This window comes from Natrix helvetica, assembly GCF_964273705.1.
Source record: "Natrix helvetica genome assembly, chromosome: 3".
Classification (NCBI taxonomy): domain Eukaryota; kingdom Metazoa; phylum Chordata; class Lepidosauria; order Squamata; family Natricidae; genus Natrix; species Natrix helvetica.
In genome coordinates this window covers 135,388,487-135,412,039 of record NC_138549.1, presented here as the reverse complement: position 1 = coordinate 135,412,039, position 23,553 = coordinate 135,388,487, and the positions used below count along the sequence as shown (strand labels likewise).

Genomic DNA, 23,553 nt, shown 5'->3' with positions numbered 1-23,553 from the left:
TGCAAGTGCTTCTGAATAGCTATTTTTCTCATCCTCAAGACACTTTTAAGATGTGTGGATTTTAACTCTCAGAAATCCTCAGCCACCTTAAAAGTGGCTGAGGTTGAGAACACTGGCTTAGAGCCCTAAGTAGCTTAAACCTCAGTATATTTAGTGTGGAAGGATGATCACAAAGCCATGTAGTATATAGCTGATTTTGGCTGGCATCAGACTGACTGCTACTAGGATGGGAGACCACCAAGAAATCAGAGTTGTCAATGGGAAGTAAAAGAAGCTGTGGTTGTCAAGAACGATGGTGGGCTTGTCCGTAAAAGAGGGGGAAGGAAGATTGGAAGACAACCTGACCACAAGGCCTACGGGAAGGTTTCAAGGCACTCCTCGGCAACGGCAGGCGAGGGCTCCCCCCCCCTCCCGAGGCATAACACAGCGACTCCCCAAGGAAAGGAGCGCCTCCGCGGTCTTTACAGCGCTTCGGTGGGAAGAGAAACCTTCGGGGAGCTCGGGAGGAGGTTCCGAAGCCGCCTAAGGCTCGCGGTGCGTCGAAGAGGACGCGGTTGGGAGGAGGCTCTCGGAGATTCCCTGACGCGCCTGAGTTCAGCCCGAGCCCAGGAGGAGGAGGAAGAGGAGGAGGCGGGAGCAGAGACCGCCAGCTCGCCTCCCTCTCTGGCCGCCCCGAGCCCGCGGCGCCCGGCGGCGGCTGCAGCAGCAAGAGCGGCAGCATGTTGGGCAGAGTTCGCTCAGCGATGGCGCAACTAGTCGGGGGTCTGGGAGGCGGAGGAAGCCCCCGCAGCCCGCAGCACGCCTCGCCCACCGCCGGCGCTTCAACCGCACCGTCCCCGTCTGTTCTGTCCGAGGCTACCGGGCCCAACGTTACCGCCGCCGCCGCCGCCGCTACCACTACCTCCTCCTCTGCTACCACCACGAGCAGCTCCTGTCGCGAGAAGCCCCGCGGCAGCTTCTCAAGACCGGCTTTTCTGCAGCTCACGCCAGAGGAGCTCCTGCTGGCCGACGACCACACGGGCAGAGCCGTCCAGAGCCCCCGCGAGAGTCGCCGACGCCTGCCCTGGAGCACCGGCTACGCCGAGTAGGCGAGAAAGAGCGGCCGGTGGAGGCGGCGGAGGGAGGGAGCCCCTCAAGCGCCGGGGGTGGGGGTGGAGGAAGGGCCCTTTCTTCCAGAGTGGAGGCGCAGGAGTGGGGGGCTTGGGCCGGGTGAATCTGCAAAGGAATATCTTTAAAGCATGAGACGAAACGGTGCCTCCGAGCATGCACAGAGTGCACTTAACACCCTAGCAGCGAGCCCGTCCTTACGTTTTTCCAATTGGAGATAAGGAAATATGGGGTGGGGGTGGGGGAAAACCTGCTCCGGTTTGCTCGTTTCGGTGCGGCAATCGTTGATCCGAAGATATTTGTTTGCCCCGATTGACGCCCAGACTGAATGGCCGAACCGTGGTATAGGCGATTCGGGGGAGGTTCACCGAGGGAGAGTTAAGGCTGTATATTCCCCTCTTGCTTTAAAGGGAGAAGATTTCGCTTCCCTCTTTAAATAGGGCTGGGAAGAGCAAAGGAGCTGTGTGCGTGACGCGCTCGTTTTCCAGTCGCTGCTTCGGCCCGTTGGGTCCCGATTCATCCACGCGGACCACTCCGGAGCTACTACGAGATTTCTCTTTTAAACGGCTAGTAAACTGTTGGTCTCCGAGGGCCAGGGCGGGGGTTAAACCGCGCCGTTAGGTGGATGAGCTCCTAAGGATAGCCAGCCAATCGGATCTCCTCAAGCCTTCGCTCGCCTTACGCGGCCTGAAGATGATGCGAAGGAATTTATATGGGGGGGAAAGATGGAGAGTCCAAATCGTGGGTTTCTTTCCACTGCTCATTAAAGAAGAAACGGCAATTTCTACATCTACCTGCTGTTTCTGTTGCATAATATATACACGTTGAATTAGTCGTGTGTTGCGCAATTTTAAGGTTAGTTGGCAATACGTATATGCATAACCATAAAGGAAGGATTGTAGAATATACTGAGGAAAATGTAGTTGGGCTTGAAAACAGAGCCAGTGAGACTATCCACATTTCCTAGGAAGAAAACTGGTGCTGTTAGATCTAGACTGCAAAAAATCCAGACAGCCATTAGATACAGAAAATGCTAAGGTCTTAAGTATTTATCTGATAATGACCCTTAGAGTGTTAATGACCTTTACACCCTTAGGATATTCTTGCAGTTTTTAAGATTTATTTTAGGTGGAAAGTTAATTTTGTAAACTACCCAGAGAGCTTCAGGTATTGTGTGTTTTTCTTTAAAAAAAAAACCAACTCTTAAGACTTTATAGTTTACCAATAGCCCAACTTTTAAGCATTTCCTTAAAAGCAGTGAGACAGGCAAAATGTAATCTTAGATTGCTTGAATAGATGGGTGAGACCAGCTGAGTTTTCTGAGAGTGACTGGGTTTACACAACACACTAAGCCATAATTTCTTGTTTATGGATTGTTTTATGTTCTTTGAACCCAGCAAAACTCAAATTGATTCTGGTGAGATATAAATGCAATAAATAAATAAACCTGGTAAATTGGGTTTAGCTGCATGCAAACAGTGGCTTAGTGTGTTATGTATACTGTACATAGCTAAGGTTTTCTTTTACACTATTTTCTTATTTCAGAATTCTCATGGAACATGTTAAGAGAAAAAATTATCTTCTCGCAACACTACCCTATCTCTGCCCTCCTTATGTCAATGTATGTGAACAAAATTTAAGCATTCCCTAGGCCAGGGGTGTCAAACTCGCAGTGTCACGCTGTCATGTGACGTATCGCTACTTTTCCCTCTGCTAAAATGGGGGTGGGCGTGGTCAGCACATGACGCACCCAGGCTTCAAGTCTGACACCCCTGCCCTAGGTTATTATTGTTGAATTTTAAAAAGTTAATAGAAGGCATTTGTCTTCATTGTCACCTCCATCACAGACCTCTGCAGGATATGGTTAAAAAAAAGGCACATTGGCAGTCATGACACACAACATTGGTGGAGTTTCCATCGTCCAGTTGCTGCCACCACCTTAACTTTTTGCCCATGCTCTCCGGGCGCACTTAACCTTCAGTGTGGCCGCCTACATGTTCTGGTGGTTCCTAGGCCTTGCAGTTGGGAGCTAAGTGACAAAACATGCAGAGGATCCAAAAATAGCAAATTACTTTTTTAAAAATAGACATCCAAGGCAATTGCGTGCCTTGTGTGGGTGTCTGAAAATTTAATGTTTTATTGTGAGAAAGAGTCCTATTTTTTATCAGCTAATTTGTGGGCAAATGCTTCTTTTTTTGGCAGGGAAATTTGAGACACTGTTATCTGGTGGTGAAGACGCAAAAGCCTTGCCAGGAAAATGGTGAACATGTGCACTTTAATCAAGACTGTTAAATTCATATTGTGTTCTGTTTAGAAATATTGAAATGGCATAAACAGATGTTTTACTTTTTGTCTCTTTCTCAATTCATTTTACTTGCAAATGGTAATTGGCATTTTACTTGCAATTGATTTAATATCCCATTTTGCTTATGGCTTCATGGTGTGTGCCCTGACTTCACTTGCCTTTGTTTAACAGGATAGGCTGTCTTAGTTTTAAGGTTACTACTGGTAGGATTCAGCCCTGAGATAGTATCAGTTCTAAATATAAGTTCCTTGACCTAGGAAAATATCCTCTTATCTGTTTTTTTCTGCTACTCCTGCAAGGTTTTTTGTTGTTGTTGTTGTTAGCAGTTTCTCATTTCTTGTTTTTAACAGACTAATGAATAACAATAAACCGAAGTCTCTTTCCTCTTGAAAAATTTATTAACATAAACTGGGGTTATTGCTAAAATTGTAGAAACTTTTTACACAGTTTAATGCAGTAATTTATACAAGGGAAAAACTGTGCCTTTGGCCAGATTCATGCAACAAGGCATGGTATGTTTTGTTTGAATTGTGGCAAAGAATGCTGCATAGATGATGTTCAGGACTTGTTCCCATAATGTGGAATGCTGTAATGGGTTTAAAGTACAAAGGCAGATTCTGATTGAATCTTAGAAAAAGCTTTCTATCAGTAAGAATAATTGGACAGTGAACACGTGTGCCTAGAGAAATGATGGTCTCTCCTTGAGTATGTCTGGATTCCTGTAGTGAGCAGACAGTTGGCCTAGATACCTAAATCAATATTTTTTCAATTTCAGCAACTTTAAGACTGGGGAATTCTGGGAGTTGAAGTCCCTGTATCTTAAAGTTGTTGAGATTGACAACCATTGACCTAAAGTAGGGGTGTCAAACTTGCAAAGACACGTCGCCACGTGACATATCACAACTTTTTCCCCCTTCACTAAAACGGGGGTGGGGGTTGCCAGTGCGTGACACATCCGGCAGGTGGGCCGCAAGTTTGATTACTTCCAACTCTGCAAGTCTTTGATTCCCAATCCAGTCACTGATTTAAAAAGATCTTCTAGTTCTTCCTTTAGTTTAGTGCCACTTCTGCTGGAGACTCTAATGATATTTGTAGCTTCAGTTTTACCATCTGAAACAAGGATATCTTTACTTGGCCAACTCACATGCAGAGATATTTCATCTGGATATGGGTCATCATGCAGTACTACATTTCCTTTTTAGCTTTCCTTGCAGAATTCATTGAGCTGATATTTCTCGTTATGTATCATCTGATCTCAGTGGAACGTTTTCTTTTCTTGTTTGTGTTCACACTTTCCCTGTCTTTGCCTGTGCTTTGGAGGACTGCCTGCTTCATTTGGTTGCACACTAATTCTATAATCTATAAATCCACATTTCAAAGGCTTCTCTTACCCTATTTGTGATTTGGCTCCTACAAAAGAACTGGCAAGACATAACAGCATACAATCTGCCAACAAAGTTCCAATCTTAAATCCTGACAGCAAGCTAGTTACTTATTTTTCAACAAGCTACTCTCACCTGTTCAGCCTTGCTCTTTATTTCCATGCTTTGATCCCATCTGTCACTCAGAATACAGCCTAGGTATTTATAATATCTCACCCTCTCAAGTTCCTTTGCTTGTTGAGGGATTTCTTTTTACTGATAACAATTATTTTTGCTTTGTTCTGTTTTGAATATAGCCTGTAAGATTTACTTGATGGAGTAAACTTTGTAAACCTTGCTCTCTATTTACTAAATAGAAAAATAATCTGAATAAAACTTACTTAATATTTGGCTATTAAAGTTTATACTTTCTTACAATTTTTCTAAATATTAATTGGAAATAGCTTCTGAATGCATACTGAAGTGCCAAGTTGGCAATGCACATCTTTGTTGCATTCCAAACAATAGTTGAAATTATTTTGCTTTTCCTTCTACCTTAACAGGTGCCATTTGCTTCCAATATAAATTCTTCATAATGCATTCAGCTCAGTTATCCAGCTTTATTGTTTTCAATATACCTGTTACCATGCTTCCCTTGATCAAATACATTTTCATAATCGGTCAATAATAAAGTTCCATAATACCCATATTCACATTTCAACTACCTTCTGTGTATTAAAAGGGCATTCATGAATCAAAAGCACACCTATGCTTTCTATATTGCCAATAGGTCCTGGTGTTGCAATTTGAAATTAGACAAAACTCTGCTTCCAGGTGAATGTGTTTAAGTTTGACTATTACCACTAAATAGCAAAAATGACTAGTTGTAAATCTGCAGGATTTGACATTTCAAGTATGGTCGTTTAAAGACAAAACTAGTGGCTTTTAATAGAAAAATTGGACTGTGAACAAGTTTAGGATAATAAGTCTCCACAGATTTGCAGTGGGAAAAAATCATGATACAGTGTCTATTGATGCCATCTTGTCCCAAGCAACTTTGCAATTGTTCCTCAACTACTGAAATCTTCCTTCCTTCCTTCCTTCCTTCCTTCCTTCCTTCCTTCCTTCCTTCCTTCCTTCCTTCCTTTTCTTTCTTAATATAAAAATACACATGCAGAACTTTGGATCAGAAAGGGTAGAAATTTCTTGCTGCAACAAAACGGTAAAAACTAGCAACAAAACCGATCTTTGATTCAACTTTGTGATTATTCTTATACAGTACAAAATTCTCTCCCATGCTGTTTACTTTTCATATATGTGCATATGTAAAAGAGAGAAAGACCACCTGAGGAGGGCAACTTTTGCCTTTAATTACTGCAGATCAAAATTGTTTTGATACAGTTGCCGTGACTGGTTGAAAAACAGACACCTCTATAGTTTAGTTGCCTATTTGACATAAATAGGTGGGCTTGAAGCAAGCATTGAAATCAGATGTTGGAATGCCCATGATGTAGCATGTCTGCTGAAGCTAAGCTAGGCCTAAATGCTCTTTATACACATTTCATTGGTTTGAAATACATGAAAAGGAATGTGTGCGCGCACATATGCATTTGTCTAAAATGTATATTTAGAGTAGGCATGTGGGGAGGGCTAAAAAAAAACCAAGGTAATGACTCTTACCATGCAAAGTCTCACCTCCTTTAATATGCAGGTATAAAAGGAATGGGGCTTTGCACAATTGTAGCTGATGCCCCCTGCAACTGAATGTAACTTGTACTAGTTACATTTTACCTTCTAAGTTTCTTAATGCTTTTAAAAAATTCTTTGGAAACATATTGAAGGTTTTCCTATCATCCCCTGGGGGTGGGGGTGGGGAGGGATGAAGAAGTGCCTGTTTGGAAACCCCTGAGTTCTATACCAACTGCCTCCGCATTACCATATATACTATTTGTGCCTTGCAAACTCTGCTGTTGCAAATTCCTAACCGGACAATGTTTCCTGTTTTACGTTTCTACAACTTCCTGCTGCCAAGTTGCGTTTTGCAATGATGCGAAGTTGCAACGCTGAAGGAAAACGAAGATAAAAGAAACTTAATGTGGGGGGGAAAGTTTCAATTCGTTTTGTCTGGCAGTTTTATGCTAGGAGATTTGCTGGCTTTGAGGTCCTCTGGCAGGTTCTTTCATAGAAATAATGGTTGCCTCCAAGAGCTTGAACAAAGCTTGAAACCAGGAGATCTGTTTGGATAACAAAGAAGGCAGTCTGAGGTTAATAATAAGCTTGATTAAATGGTTTTAGAGCTTCACTTCTGATGGTCCTATGTTGGTCAGTCGAGTATCAGAAACCAATTCAATGACTGGAGGTAAAATGAACCCACCTACTGGTAGCTAAATGGGGCTGGTTTTTAGGTTAAAACAAAAACAAAAACAGACATTACCTGGCTATGCCAGGTCCTTTCTCAGATTGCTTCTGTTTACTAAAAACAGCAGCAATGGAATCATTTGTCTCTATTTGTGGTCACTCTTTGTGCAAGATGAATCTGAGATAGAGAGAAGTTGGCCAATCAAATCAAACTCATATCCTTAAATCCACACTATGATCGTTTGTTTCTCTCTTTCCTGAACAGAGTGATAAATGCTGGTAAGAGCCAGCATAATGAAGATCAAGCTTGTTGTGAAGCCGTCTTTGTGGAAAAAAGAGACAGCCTGAGAAATAACCCAGGCCCCAAGGGAACCTCTGGAGAGTCAGAAGTGAGTGGTGAGCAACTGGATGGTCAGAGCTTCTTCCACAGCTGGGTCTCAACCCGTAATGTAGTTTATTTGATTTTTATTTACTCTGTTGCATGAACCCAATTGTTGTGACTTACCACTGATAGTTTTTGTCTTTGCAAGTAGAATGTAGTTCACCGACTCAGATTGGATCCTGCAGAATGTACTTTATTATGGATTATCCAATAAATCAGGGTTAAACAAGCCATTATTTATGGCTTCATAACAATTTTACCCAGCTAATAGTTTCAACCATAGTTGAATCATAGTTTACCACATTTTGTGAACTTATTCTGGTTTGGGACTTTAGGACTGTTTGATTCCCAATTGCAGATTAATAGTAATGGTCACACAAAATAGTTGTCGCTTCAAAGGTCTCACCTGAATTGGCAACCATTGCTTACTTGATAAAGGGGAATTGTGAAACAGTGGGTTCCACAAACTTTCCCATTCACCATAGTCACAGGAGGTATTGCAGCTGGCATTTAAAATACCAGCTTTTTAAAAGTCCTTTAAAGCAGACATAATAATGCCCATGGTCTCTGTGTAGACACAGGGTGAATAAGATAGAATAGAATAGAATAGAATAGAATAGAATAGAATAGAATAGAATAGAATAGAATTCTTTATTGGCCAAGTGTGATTAGAAACACAAGGAATTTATCTTTGGTGCATATGCTCTCTGTACATAAAGCTACTGCATTGCTCAGGAGCAAAAATTTCATCACCTTGCTACTTCATCACCTTTTCTGCCCTTTCTTTGCAGTAAAATAAAATCCAGGAATTAGGACATCCTTGAACTGGTGGCAGTTTGGTTAAATTGATTGCTGGCTGAGAAGGTGCTGAATGTTGCTTCAGTCACAAACTGCAAAGTTTGCAGAATTTCACCATAGTGCTGCTTCATCAGTTTCACTTTTTAAAACTTGAGTTTCCTTTCTTTTGGCACCACTTCAGGATAATCTTTCCAACCTCTCCACAGGGCAGCAAAGGTCTGTACTTTTACTACTGGGGTTTGTTTGATGGACATGCTGGAAGTGGAGCTGCAATTATGGCATCAAAACTGCTTCATTTTCATATTCGTGACCAACTCCAAGACTTGGTGGATATCTTACAAGATTCCTCTCCTCCTCCAATTTGCCTGCAAAAAGGACCCAGGACATTTCTCACAGAACCAAACAAAGCTCCTCTGGCAGAAGATGCAGAGGTCCCAAACACTGCCTTGCCACGCTTCCATATGGAAAAGGTGGTCTCCCATGAAAGTTTAGTAGTGGGAGCCATTGAAAATGCATTCAAGCAGATGGTAAGTGAACAGAACAAAAATGTGCTGGAGAAAGCACAAAAGCACAAAAATGTGCTGGAGCACAAAAATGTGCTGGAGAAAGCAGGCTGTTCCAATAGAACAGAATAACCGAATTGGAAGGGACCTTGTAGATCAACTAGCGCCCTGCCCAAACAGGAGAGCCTACACCAGGAATGGTGAACCTTTTTTGGCTCGTGTGCCAAAAAAGGAGCACAGGGGGGTCGTGTGCATGCGTGCCGCACCCATAATGCACGTGACCCCACCCCAGTGTGCATGCGCGCACTACAGGGTAGTGGGATACTTACCAACCGCCTTGAAAGAGGCGGTGGTGAGACCCTTGCTCAAGAGGCCTTCGCTCGACCCAATGGAGCTAGCTAACTATCGTCCAGTCTCCAACCTCCCCTTCGTGGCGAAGGTTGTTGAGAATGTGGTGGCGCAGCAGCTCCCGCGACACCTAGACGAATCCGATTATCTAGACCCACGCCAGTCCGGCTTCCGACCCGGGCACAGCACCGAGACAGCCTTGGTCGCGTTGGTCGATGATCTCTGGAGGGCCAGAGATAGGGGTTGCTCCTCTATCCTGGTCCTATTAGACCTCTCGGCGGCTTTTGATACCATCGACCATGGTATCCTATTGCGCCGGTTGGAGGGGATGGGAGTCGGAGGCACCGTTTTGCGGTGGTTCGGCTCCTACCTCTCCGACCGGAAGCAATGTGTGTTGACAGGGGGACAGAGGTCGTCCCTGAGGCCACTCACTTGTGGGGTGCCACAGGGGTCGGTCCTCTCGCCTCTCCTGTTCAACGCATATGTGAAGCCGCTGGGTGAGATCATCCGTGGTTTTGGGGTTGAGTACCATCTCTACGCTGATGATACTCAGCTGTATATTTCAACCCCAAACCACCCCAACGAGGCTGTCGAAGTGATGTCCCGGTGTTTGGAGGCCGTCGGGGTCTGGATGGGGGACAACAGACTCAAACTCAACCCCTCCAAGACCGAGTGGCTGTGGTTGCCGGCACCACGGTTCAGCCAGCTGACTCCATCGCTGGCCATAGGGGGCGAACAGTTGTCCCCTGTGGAGCGGGCGCGCAATTTGGGTGTCCTCCTTGATGCCCGGCTGTCAATGGAGGACCATGTGGCAGCCGTGGCAAGGGGGGCATTCCACCAGGTTCGCCTGGTGCGCCAATTGCGCCCCCTACTGGACCGGAGTGCCTTGCGCACGGTCACTCATGCGCTGGTGACGTCTCGCCTGGACTACTGCAACGCCCTCTACATGGGGCTTCCCTTGGGACGCGTCCGGAGACTGCAGCTAGTTCAGAACGCAGCCGCGCGGGTTATTATGGGAAGTACCCGTTACTCCCACGTAACACCTCTCCTGCGCGAGCTGCACTGGCTACCTGTAGCCTTTCGGGTGCGTTTCAAGGTATTGATCACCATCTTTAAAGCGCTCCATGGCGGAGGACCTAGTTATCTGCAGGATCGCATCCTACCACACACGTCCCTGCGACCTATCCGCTCACACAGGGAGGGCCTTCTCCTGGTGCCGTCCGCTAGGCAATGCCAGCGGGCGACACCTAGGAGTAGATCCTTCTCTGTGATGGGCCCAACCCTCTGGAATGACCTCCCCCCCGACATTAGAACCACTACTGACCTCCGCTCCTTCCGACAGAAACTGAAGACACACCTGTTCCGACTGGCTGGTTTGGCATAATTTACAACGTCTACCCCCCCTGGCATATACTTTTTACTGGCTTTTAGAGGGATAGTGTATAAATTGTATGATATTTTAAATTTTATATTGTTTATTTATTAGCTGTACAGTTTTGGTCTATTTTTTCCTCCTCCTATGCATACATGTATTTTATTTGGTGTTTTTTAATACGGACTGTACACCGCCCCGAGTCCCTTTCGGGAGAGGGGGCGGTATATAAGTGCTAATAATAAATAAATAAATAAATAAATAAATAAACAGATGCGACCCCCCACTCATTTTTGCATGCTTTTTTTGCCGTCCCCAGGCTCCAGAGGCTTTATAGGAGCATGGGGAGGGCGAAAACAGCCTCCCCTGCCCCCCCGGAAGCTGTCCGGAGGCTTCAGGGACCTTCAGGAGGCTTCCCTGAAGCCTCCGAAGCAGTCAAAATGACCCTCTGGGCAAACCGGAAGCCACTTCTGGTTTGCTCGGAGGGTCGTTTTAAGCGCTCCAAAGGCTTCAGGGACCTTTAAGAAGCTTCCCTGAAGCATTTGGAGCGCTCAAAACGACCCTCCGAGCAAACAGGAAGTCCATTCCCGAACTTCCAGTTTGCCTATAGGGTCGGGTTTTTTGCGCTCCGGAGGCTTCAGGGAAGCTCACGAAGCTTCAGGGAAGCTCACGAAGCCTCAGGAGGACCTTTGGGGAGCGGGAAAGGTTCTTTTTGCCCTCCCTTGGCTCCTATAAAGCCTCTGGAGCCTGGGGAGGGCGAAAAATGGTTTTAAAAAAGGGTGAACTCAGCTGGCCAGCGTGCACATGTGCGCTGGCCAGCTGACAGGGCAGGGGCTCGTGTGCCCTGATAAATGGCTCCGTGTTCCACCTGTGGCATGCGTGCCATAGGCTCGCCATCACTGCCCTACACCATTTCTAGTACAATAGTAGAGAATTACCATGGGCTCCATCACAAGTCTGAAAGTTTGGAACACTAAACTTCTGGTTGTCCAAATCCAGATTGGATCCTGGTACAGAATTACAATCAATTTCCTGTCTTGGCACAGACTTTGGAATACATGTAAATTGCTACTAGGCATGTGGTTATCTTAGTCTGAGGTAGCACTTCCTTGTAATTGATGCCTGATTCTATATCAGAAGTGGAGTGAAATGGATATGTTGCATTCAGAGATAGGAGAGCCAAGGTAAACAAACAAACAAAATCTGCTTGACCTTGCAAACAGGCAAAGGGCCTTGGATATGTTATTTATGATGTAGTCTTATCTCATAGATTTAAACAAGTGAAGGATATGCTAGATCTAATCCTCAAAATCAAATAAACTCAATTAAACTACTAATATTACTAGTTTAATACTAACACACACATCCCCCATAGCCACCGACATGGCATGTAAGTTGGAGATCAGGGATGTGTTCCAATTCTGCCTGGCTGTCTTCCACCCAGAACATGCATTCACTTCCTTTTGCAGTTAAGATGCTGACATGGTGACCCATGACTATTTTTGGCTGACTAGGTATTTGCTTACCTAGTTACAGATCCTGAGCAGATCCTGTTCTGTTTTTCTGTAGCTGAGCTTGAGATCTTGTCTTTGATGCTGCTCAGGGGAATAAAACACACTGACACATTGTCAACATATAACATTCATATACTGTACCAGTTTAGTTGTCATGGCTTCCACGAAGAATCGTGTAAAGTATAATTTAGTACAGGTACTGAAAATGTTATTGATGATTCCCCATCTCATCATAAAATTATATAGAGATATTTACTAGGGTAGGGTTTTTTCCTTTATTTGTTTCGTCATATATTTGAACTGTGCTTGCTAAGTAGCTTTCTTTTGATTAGTATTGTCTCTCTTCTTTCACATATTTCAGACCAGGTTAACTGGTAAATCCTAATAAATAAAAAATTAAATTAGCAATTAATTTAGACCTTTGGAAAACAGATAGAAATAGTCACAGATTAACCACCATTCAAATGGCAAAAACCTGAAAGGCACATTACAAATGATGGCAAACACACAGCCAATCATAATATGGGGTATCCTCTCTTTTTTTAAAAAAAAGAAGAAGTCATTGTATATCTGTATGAATGGAAAAAAAGAAATGCTGAAAACTTTGCTACACAAACAGTTCTTATTTATAACTGCTTTTGCATATCATTTAATTTTTTGGAGGATTAATAGCTGTTAAATTGCCCACTATACTAACCATTTGCCTAGTTTTGGAAATAATATGCCATAATTCAAACTGTTTCATAAGCACAAAGCAGGGCTACTAAGTGTGATTAAGGACCTCTGCTATAACAAAGCATGACCTTATTTGGGGTAAATGATTCAAGTCAAATCCTAGTGTAGCATAATGCAAACGCAGCCTTTGTTTCAATGTCATTTCTGTATTTAAGATAGACTTTTGATGTACGAAACAAGAATTTGTCAATGCATAAAGTTGTAATTGTACAGTTGGAAGGTAATGTCTAAATGACTATCTTGTTTCTGCAGCTGTTGCTTATATATCTAATTCTTTAGGATATTCTAGTTTATTAATATAGGAAGGTGAGTACGGTTGTGCCTTCTTTTCTAATATGATAGGTCATTTTTTTCACTTGTACTTTTGTTTTTCTGCCTTTTCAGGACAATCAAATCGAGCAAGAAAGGGTAACCAGGCAGGCAACTGGAGGCTGCTGTGCCCTAACTGTGGTTTATCTTCTGGGGAAGTTTTATGTGGCCAATGCTGGTGATAGTAGGTAAGTGGGCTGGATAATTTTTTGGTTCCCCGCCAAATTAGTATTGTCCAAAACATGTATTCATTGGGGGGGAAAGCATTTCTTTACTGCGTGGTAGAATTTAATTAGAGTCCTTCTGCTCAAGGTCAATTATTTTTAATTTGTACAAAATTTTAACAACAGTTAAAATATTTGTCTTTCTTTTGTTCATTCACCATTAGTACCACCAGACCAGTCCTTAAGAGAGTGTATATAAAGGACAGAGGGCCAGTTTGGTGTAGTAATTAGGGCATCAGGCTAGAAACTCAGAAACTTGAGTTCTCATTTTGCCTTAGACATGAAGCTAGCTGGGTGAAAGAGAAAGTCACTTTCTCTTAGCCTTAGGAAGGAGGGAATGGTAAGACACTTCCAAAAACTTTTGTCAAGAAAACTACAGGGACTAATCCAAGAAAATATAGACAGATGTATGATGCTGTGTTCCTAGTGATGCTGCCTAGGATCAGAAATTCCAATTTTGCTTTCAGGAAATAGTCTGACACTATGTGACGTTGCTATAATTCTATAAAGCTAAACAGGACTGTCTGATCAATATGTGGATAAGAAACCATTAGGAATCCAATAGCAGAGCTTCTCCTAATCAAGGACTGTACTTATTGTCAACCAAAGAGTCAACTGACTTGTGTTCAAAAGATAGTGTGGTGGTATCAGTGATGGAGCCCGCTTAAGATCTGGGTATGACATAGTTGTGGATCCCAAGCAAATTAGAGAGCATTTAATTTTAACTTCTGTTTTGTGATCTCAATATTAAGGTAGAAAAAATAAATATTGATAAATATAAATATGCTCTTGCAACATATCCTGAGATAGAATATAAATGCTGCAAGAGGGAAATTCAGTTTTTAATTGTGATTATTCATTTGGAATTCCAACTTATATTAAAACTTATGCTTAGTTCCTTTGTTATAACCTGAGATAGGATACTCAAGCCATTTCTCCTTCTATTGTTAGGAGACTCCTTTAAAAGTATGGATATTAAAGAGTAATCATTAAAAGTTATTTTAGTCTTTATTGTAGATACTGCCTTGATTCACTGCCTATTGTTTAATTGTTTTTAGTGATTCAAACCTAAATCTAGGGTATCACCATGTTCATCAAATAGTAATTTAAGTTAAATAACTTTTACTGATTTAAAATGTTTAGAACTTGTCAGTAAAATAATTTTTACTGGATTATTAATTAAAGTGAAGCATTAATGCTAATTAGATTAAGGATTCTGGAATACTTTGGAATTAATTAAGATGCACTGTTTCCTCATTGAGTCTTCTTTTCTGCATCCAAATTATTGGATAGTCTGCTTTGGGATTCTGAATTGGAAATAACTGTATTTTCTTCTGTGTGTCAAAATGATAACTTCCAGGTGCATTGTACACATTATTATCTGGGGTGATAGGTGTTACAAGTAAAGTATCATTTGGTGAAGGCTACAAAAGTGGAATACAAGCAGGGACGTGCGGTCAGGGGAGGCAGGGGAGGCAGAGCCTCACCTCTCTTCATGAAATAATAGTATATAATATTATATACTATATATATATATAATATTATATACATCCGTCCAGCCGCGCCCAGGAGCTGAGGAGGCAGAAATGTCGGCGCTGCCAGATGACGTCATCCAGCAGCACCGACAACATTTCTGCCTCCGCCCTCCGCAGCTCCCGGGCGCGCCCGGACGGAGGTAGCCGGAATGGCGCCGAGGCAGTCCGGCGGGCGAGCGACCGAGGATCAGGCTGCCTCACATAGTATATAATATTATATACTGTTATTTCATGAAGAGAGGTGAGGAGCTGCGGAGGGCAGAGGCAGAAATGTCGGCGCTGCCGGATGACAAAGGCATGAAAGCGCAGCCGCCTGAATGGGAAAGCAACAAAAGGGGCTGCGCTTTCACCCCGCTCAAGCCTTGCCGCCTGCATGGGAAATGGGAATGGGAAGCGCAGCCGCCTGAATGGGAAAGCAACGAAAAGGGCAGCAAGGGCGGGCGGGAAAGCAACGAAAGGGGCAGCGAGGGCGGGCGGTGGCTGCAGGCGGCAAGGCTTGAGCGGGGTGAAAGCGCAGCCCCTTTCGTTGCTTTCCCATTCACCCCGCTCAAGCCTTGCCCAAGGGAGCTGGGGATCGGGCTTTGGGTTGGTGGGAGACCTTGAAGGAGTGGGGGGGAAAGGGACTGGCGCCGGTGGAGGAAGCAATGCTACGCGGATCAGTACACTCCACTATCCCCTTAATGTTCACTCAGGAAGGCGGAGAATGGGACCACGTGTGCTGGAGGCTGAGGCTGCCTCACCCTCCTGCACACATGGTCCCATTCCCCGCCTTCCTGATGATGTCACCAGCCTCACCAGCCATAACCCTCACCGCACGTCACTGAATACAAGATAGAGAAAAATACACTGGTATTATTTCTCATTGTGGTCATTGAAATGAGGAGAGCTTGTATTAATAGGAACAATACACATACTTTTGCCAAGTTATTTTTTCAAGATTTCAGTGAGATCAACTTTTTGAACAAGTCAGAATAACCAAATAGACCTTGTTTTAATTTTTGAATGAAATCAAGCTCTTAGGGGTCATAATCAAATATGGAAATATTTGGTAGTTTAAGATGAAGACTTCCAACCCAAGAAGCACAGTAAAATTCTGTAACAAGTATTGCTTGAAGCCAAAATTGTGTTTTCACTTGTTTTTGCTTAGTCATGATGTCTTGAGAGATAATTGTAGTTTGTAAAGAATGATTTATAGCTGAGCAAAGGGCTTAGCAATCGTTTTAGGATCCAGATTCCATATGTAATATTGCCAAAAGATGAAAATAAAATCCCTGTGTGAGTGAGTGTGTATGTGTATAATCCATATTTTACATTATATTTTGATCAGAATATCCAATATTTGGGTTTGGATGATGTGACCCATTATTCTGGCCGTACTTTTCTTCTCACGATCCCCCTCCATCCTTTCAGCACCATTTCTGAACCCTAGTTTCTTAGACTGATTTTTCTCCTTTGCTTCCTTATCTGTCTGAACAAGGAACACCTTTTCTCTCAGAGCAGGTAACTAACATTGCTTAGTAATTTGGCTTAACTGCTACTGTAGAATATAAGGACATCTAAATATGTCTTTATGGCTGCTCCTTTTCATTATGCTGTGTCAGTGTTCTTTCTCTGAATTTTCTTGAGTCACACCTAGGATTTGGCATTAACCCAGTAGGAATGTTAAGAGAAAAGGCTACCTATCATTCCTTTGACCTTTTTAGTTTCTAAGCTAGCATATTATACCAATATGAGCAAGAGCCTATGTCAGGGGTGTCCAAACTTGGGAACTTTAAGACTTGTGGACTTCAACTCCCAGAATTCCCCAGCCATCATGGCTGGCTGGGGAATTCTGGGAGTTGAAGTCCACAAGTCTTAAAGTTCCCAAGTTTGGACACCCCTAGCCTATGTTATTAGATGTATCTTCATGCTATGTGGGGGGAATAGTCTTTAATAACTATGTCTGAAGGTCCAATCCACCCACTTCCCCTTTTCCCTGCACAAGCACACAACTAATGGAATGATACGTTTATATCTCCACTTATTCACGAATCTCATTGAAAGGACTTCAGCAGATCATTCAACTTGCTTATACGATACAGTAGAGTGATTTAGGGCATACAATAAAATATTTTAATCTATTTTGGATCTTTAGAAGATGTCAGATAAACTTTAAAACCTAGAAATAAAGTAGAGTGAAGCTCTAGCAAACAATTTCATCCAGAAAAAGGGAAGGAAGGAAACGTTCATCAATAGATTTCTGGCCTTTCAGGTGTAACATAACATTATCCTTTCCATCAACAAGAAGCAGGCAAGGAAACCTTAGAGCATCTGGAAACTATTATTTGCCCAGCCATTATTTGCCCAGATTCCATATCCTTCCCAGAGGTTCTCTCTCCATTTGGCAGTGATGGTGCTTACCTAACCATGCCTCTCTTTGACCTCTTGTGTATCTGCTGCTTGCACTTCCTCTGCCATCTCTCTCTTTTTCTCTCTAATGTCATCATTGCATGTTTCATTGCAGGGCCATTGTCATCCGTAATGGGGAAATCATTCCAATGTCCAGGGAATTTACTCCAGAGACAGAGAGGCAAAGGCTACAGTTTTTAGTAAGGAAGAACTTTCTTTCTATCTGATATATATTTAATCTATCACCACCGACAACAACCTTGCCAGGTATATCCTTAAGAAATCAATTCTGTTCAGACAGGATCATCAGAGTTCATAGTGGTTAAGTGAAATAAGGTTTGCAAGGCAAATCTAAGTTGAAAAACCTCCTCTTTTTTTGCTCATGGTTAATACATTTATGTTTTGAGCAATATTATCTAGCACGGCCGATCATCTTTGAAGCTTAGGGAATTTTCAGTTTCCATTTGGAATATGATGTGGGTGGATTTATAGTAAAAAGAGACTCTCAATGTACTATAAATTTGTATCTAGTATTTATTTTCTTTATTGAGCAGATGTTTAAAGACAGAGCATGCATGTTGTTACAAACTTATAACATATAAAGGTTGTAATATATAATGAATAACAGGGGTGTCAAACATGCAACCTGTGGACCAGATATGGCCTGCGCAGGCCACACCCACCCTGGCCCCACAAGGACAAAAGCAATCCCAATATGTCATGATACAGCCCGTCATGTGATCAGGTTTGACACCCCTGATGTAATAGAATTAGCAGCAACCGCAGCAAACCACAGTGAATCCAAAATAATGACGTATACACAATGATATCATCATGTAAATGCTGCAATTAGGTACTTGAGCCTTGACATATGACTCAAGTGCATAAGTTGTGACATATGTGGGAAAATGTTACGTGTATGTTTATTACTTTTGCTCCTCCTTGCTTCCCCATGGATGCGCATTATAAGATATTGTTTTGTGATAATTGATTGCAAAAGAAAAGCTAAGTTTTAAAACAGAACTGTAGAAACTCATGATTCTGCTGATCTCAGAATACTCTGAAGAAATAGTTGAGATGTGGAAGCTGAATTGTAATTGTTATAAAGTGGTGTTTTCTCAGCACTGGCAACTTTAAGATGTATGGACTTTAATTCCCAGAATTCCTCAGTCAGCTGAGAATTCTGGGAGTTGACATCCATACATCTTAAATTTACCAATGCTGAGGAACACTGTTTCTAAAACATTGATTGATTAATTAATTTAATTAATTGTATTGGAATTATGTTATAAAAATTAATTAAAGCGGGAACATTCACCAGTCTTCTTTTTTCTGCTATGTTGAAGATTCAGTTGAATCATAGCACTTACGAGAACAAATAAATACATCAAAAAATAGTATTTAAAATGTATAATAGCCTCTCTACAAAATGGTGACAGACCATGAGCAATTTTAGAGATTTTACAATGAACTGAAGACTATACCATTTGTCCTGGTACTACAGTTAATATATATATATATGTATATTTATATATATGTATATATTTATATATCTCATCTATCTTATTTCCACATTTCTAACTCTCTTAATGAAGGTATGACAGAGAGATGAACTCAAAACAACTTTTTTGTAATATAAATATTTTGCATTAAAAAATGCAACTAGAAGTGCAAGTAGCATCTCTCATACAGAATAGAGTAATGGACGTTTTCCTTGCAAATATATACATATTGCCCTGGAGAAAATCCTATTTACCTATAACATTCCTGATATTTACAAATTCCATTCCTGAGATCACACAGGGAAAAAGGTTAAACTCTCCCTCCCAATCTTTACATTCCGAATGGCACTCACAAAGGTAGCCGGTTTGGCGTAATGGTTAAGATATCAGGTTAAAAATGGGGAAGCTCTGAGTTCTAATCCCACCTGAGTCACAAAGCCAGTTGTATGACTTTGGGCCACTCTCTCAGCCCTAGGAAAGAGGCAATTGTAAACCACTTCCGAAATGTTGCCTGACTTCTCCAGGCAGTCAAAGGTGTCAACATTGACTGAAATTTGGAAATCATATAATTCCAAATTTCCTCTTTGGCCAGAGTGCCTTGTTCTCGCCTTTGTAGGGATAGTGATGTCCAAATTGCTTTAAACTCTGTTCAGTAAAAATAATAGTATACTTTGCCTGTCTACGTACAATTCAAAAATACATTTAATAATATAGAAAAGGAAAGCCCCAGATGAAGATTCAAGAACAGTTTAGGGTTCCTCAAACATCTGTTCTCTCTTCCTTGTCTACTGCAAACTATGACCTGTTCTTTTAATAGCAGGGAGAAATGGAATGATGATGCATTACATTTTAAAATCTTGTGACTATATTTTCAAGAGAAAAACAGCTTGGGGCTAATCTGAAAGTGAGAAGTGATAGAGGGCAGAGGTACTAATTGTAAGAGAAGCAGCCTTCTCATGGTCATACACACACATTTCCTTTTCTCCCTAGGGAGCAGTTTTTAGGTTTTTTTTTAAAGCTTGTCTGAATAACACAGGAATTGCCTTATAGCTCAGTGAGATGGATTCATTCATGCAGAACATTATACATGTACTTCTTGGGATGAAAGATAATTTACAGTCAGACAGAAATCTATGAAGCGTGAACAGCCTTACGGTGTTGCTGGCCCATGTTTTGAGCCTCCAACTTTATCTCTTTGGCAAAACACCAGACTGCGTCTTATCTGCTGTTCTATTCAAACGGCTTCCAAGAGCCTTGGAAAAGAGAAAATAGTTTTGAGGAAGGGATCAGCTGGCTGTGTAAAGATACTGAGCAGTAGGGAGCCCATCTTGCATTGTGCCCCAGGCTGAAGCAGTTCACTTTCTGCCAAAATCCTTTCATAGCTTAAATCATTTGTTGTGCCAGGCTGACAGTCTGAATTGCCTTATCAATGCCATCCAAGTTCTTGAAAAAGCAAAGCCTGCTGTAATTTTAGTACCTGTGTCTTTTGTAGCAGAAAACAAAAACACACAATTTCTTCCCTGTATTTCTTTTCCCCATGCCTCACTCCTCAGTGGCTACTCTTCTTAGAGTGTACAGGGAATATTTTTTTAATGTAGCCTAACTGTCCCTTAGCGCTTCTTTTGGTTAGACTCATCAGGAGAGGTGGGGGAAAATTTGCCTCCTTAAAGGTTGTGTGTTTAGGATCCGATTGAGCCAATGTTTCTTAATCTTTCTCTTTTTTGGCTTTGGGTTCTATTCTTGTCTGACTTGGATTTAATTACTTCCATTGAGCCTCGCAAATAATTGCCTCTTTGATGATATTTACAGCTAGTTCAGAACGCAGCCGCGCGGGTTATTATGGGAAGTACTCGTTACTCCCACGTAACACCTCTCCTGCGCGAGCTGCACTGGCTACCTGTAGCCTTTCGGGTGCGTTTCAAGGTATTGATTACCATCTTTAAAGCGCTCCATGGCAGAGGACCTAGTTATCTGCAGGATCGCATCCTACCACACACGTCCCTGCGACCTATCCGCTCACACAGGGAGGGGCTCCTCCTGGTGCCGTCTGCTAGGCAATGCCAGCGGACGACACCTAGGAGTAGATCCTTCTCTGTGATGGGCCCAACCCTCTGGAATGACCTCCCCCCAGACATTCGAACCACCACCGACCTCCGCTCCTTCCGGCAAAAGTTAAAGACTCACCTATTTCAATCAGCTGGCCTGGCACTGTCTTAGTTTTACCTCCCGGGATTTATTTAATTGGGTTTTAAGGGTTTTATTTAACGTATTATATTTATTATTCGATTACAGTCTCATAACCTCCTTCACCAGTATTAATTTAATTGTTTATGTATGTATTTTATAATGTATTTTAGTGACTGTACACCGCCCCGAGTCCTCTCCGGGAGAGGGGGCGGTCTATAAGTGTGAATAATAATAATAATAATAATAATAATAATAATAATAATAATAATAATAATAATAATAATAATAATAATAATGAAAGGATGTAAGAGTAATTCTTAAGAGTAAGACCAACCTAGGAGATAGCTAGAGCAAGAACAACTTCAAACCTGTCTTTGAAATGCAAGAATCTCCTTCATATAGGTAGCCTTTAGGTAGGTAGATGCACATGAGAGAGACATTCCCATAATTGGAATTTGCATTAAAATGAGAGCTGTCTGAGCACAGAACAGGATCTTGACTACAGAACTGAAATCCTGTTGCCTTCTATGCCAAATATTTGTGTATGCCACTGTTTCTTATAAAATGAGTCTTACTAGTTTCAACTTCTGTTTCTACTTTAGTCTGGATGTGGCCTGATTAACCATTTAAGCATGGGACAGGTTTAGCTATTTATGCTTTAGCTTGTATTTAGGTAAAGAATGAATGTTTTGATCTTCCAGTTTCATCTAGACATGGACATTATGTAGTAGTAGAAAGAGAAAAAAAGATAGGGACCTTAAGTAAATTTTAATATCTCAGTATAAGACAGTTAGATTGGTCACAGCCTTTATTATATGCTTGTTCCCTTCTGGGATTCTATTACAGAGTGCTGCTTTTATGAGGACTCTGTGGAATATGCAGCCAGCTTGGATTTCTGTTATTTTGATGGAAAAGATCCAAATATTCTCTCAACTGAGCTTTTTCTTTTCTCTCATAGGGCTATTTGAGGCCTGAATTACTGGGAAATGAGTTTACTTTCTTTGAGTTTCCCCGAAGGATCCAACAGAAGGAAGTGGGAAAGAAGATGTTATATAGAGACCAAAATATGAACGGCTGGTAACTTCTCTTTTCATTTGAAAGAAAGCATGCTGAATCTCAGTATCAATCACAAAAAGAAGATAATTTCTTTCCATCATCCTTAGCCATTCAGATGTTCCAAGCCCTCACCCCCCCTTGCAATCCTTTATTTACAACCATAATTGAGCCTGGAATTATGGTCATAAGTCATGGCAGTCATTAAGCAAGTCACCATGTGACCATGCCTGATTTTGTAACCTTTTTTGCAGCAGCTGCTAAGTGAGTGCTGCTGTCATTAAGAGAATGCTGCAGTCTTTAAACAAATCCATAATACCCAACTGCTGGAAGTAAATGCCAATAACTAGCAAAAGCTACCAAAACAGCAAGGTCATGTGGCCATGCATGCTGCAAAAGGCATGCATGTGCCCAACATACGGTCATGTGACCATGGGGGGGCATTATGTGTGACTGCTAGAACTTTGAAATAAGGTTGCAAGTGTAGCTGTGGGAAGTCCATCATAACAGTTGTTAAGCAAGGACTACCTGGAGGTGTGTTTATCTGGGCACAAATTGGAGAAATTACATAAATAAAACACTGCTGACCTCAACCTTTTTTTCTAGCTATGGGTAGAAGAGATTCACCAGGACATTTTTTTCCTTCAGCAATTGGTAGTTTAATAAATCTTAACATATCTGAGGCAATGATAACTTTTGGCAGGGCCTTATTTTGTATGTTTCCTTTTCTAACTAGGGCATACAAAAGGATAGAAGAAGATGACCTGAAGTTTCCACTTATATATGGAGAGGGTAAAAAAGTAAGAGCTAAAACCAATATGGGAGTCTCTGTGCAATGGAGAGCTATTCATTGTCAGTGAATAGAGACAATGTTAGATTAAACAAGTATGAGGTGGAGAAAGATTTGGTTGAGGGATAATGGAATTGGAAACAGGTTATGCAAATCTTTATCACGCAAATAAATGCCAGTTTTATGTTACAGTTTTAAAGTCAACATGTTTTTTTTTTAATGGGCTTAATGTTTTGGTACTAAATACAGTTTCCCTGAAAATAAGACCCAACTGGAAAATAAGCCCTAGCATGATTATAAGCCCTAGCTTGTAATATAAGCCCTACCCCCCAAATAAGGCCCAGTTAAGATTGCCAGCCAGACGGAAGCATTTAGTGCCATATTCCCCTGTAAATAAGACTTACCGTATTTATCGGCGTATAACACGCACTTTTCCCCCCGAAAAATAGGGGGCAAATGATGTATGCGTGTTATACGCCGATATAATGTTAAGAAGCCATGTTTTTACAGTTTAATACGGCCCTTTAACAGCCCTCCCTGCTCTATGTAAATGCGGCCCGCCCACGGCAAGCAGAAGACCTTTCAAATTTCTCTCCCACCACCTCCTTTTCGCGCTTTTCCTTTCCCTTTTCCTCCTTCAAGCTCCGTGCTCGCTGGAGGAAAAGGGGAGTTGGGGGGGGTATTTCCGAGTTCCAAAAGCAGAAGACCTTTCAAATTTCTCTCCCACCACCTCCTTTTCGCGCTTTTCCTTTCCCTTTTCCTCCTTCAAGCTCCGTGCTCGC

The 23,553-nt window shown here is 42.1% G+C and overlaps 1 protein-coding gene across 3 annotated transcripts in view; it reads left to right on the top strand.

Moving 5' to 3' along the window:
* Window positions 1-472: 472 nt before the first annotated feature.
* The window catches only part of PPM1J (protein phosphatase, Mg2+/Mn2+ dependent 1J), a 31,036-nt gene continuing 7,955 nt past the window's right edge, over window positions 473-23,553 (top strand). Inside the window, exons 1-8 of one of the 3 annotated variants that reach the window (XM_081946156.1) lie at window positions 1,702-1,962; window positions 2,653-2,728; window positions 7,397-7,580; window positions 8,518-8,838; window positions 13,168-13,280; window positions 17,355-17,439; window positions 21,887-22,005; window positions 22,718-22,781. In XM_081946156.1, the coding sequence (XP_081802282.1) occupies window positions 2,667-2,728; window positions 7,397-7,580; window positions 8,518-8,838; window positions 13,168-13,280; window positions 17,355-17,439; window positions 21,887-22,005; window positions 22,718-22,781 (948 nt within the window). In that variant the 5' untranslated portion in view covers window positions 1,702-1,962; window positions 2,653-2,666. Of the gene's footprint in view, window positions 1,085-1,701; window positions 1,963-2,652; window positions 2,729-7,396; window positions 7,581-8,517; window positions 8,839-13,167; window positions 13,281-17,354; window positions 17,440-21,886; window positions 22,006-22,717; window positions 22,782-23,553 lie in introns of those variants that run through there. The other 2 variants (XM_081946155.1, XM_081946154.1) reach the window with 2 other exon arrangements.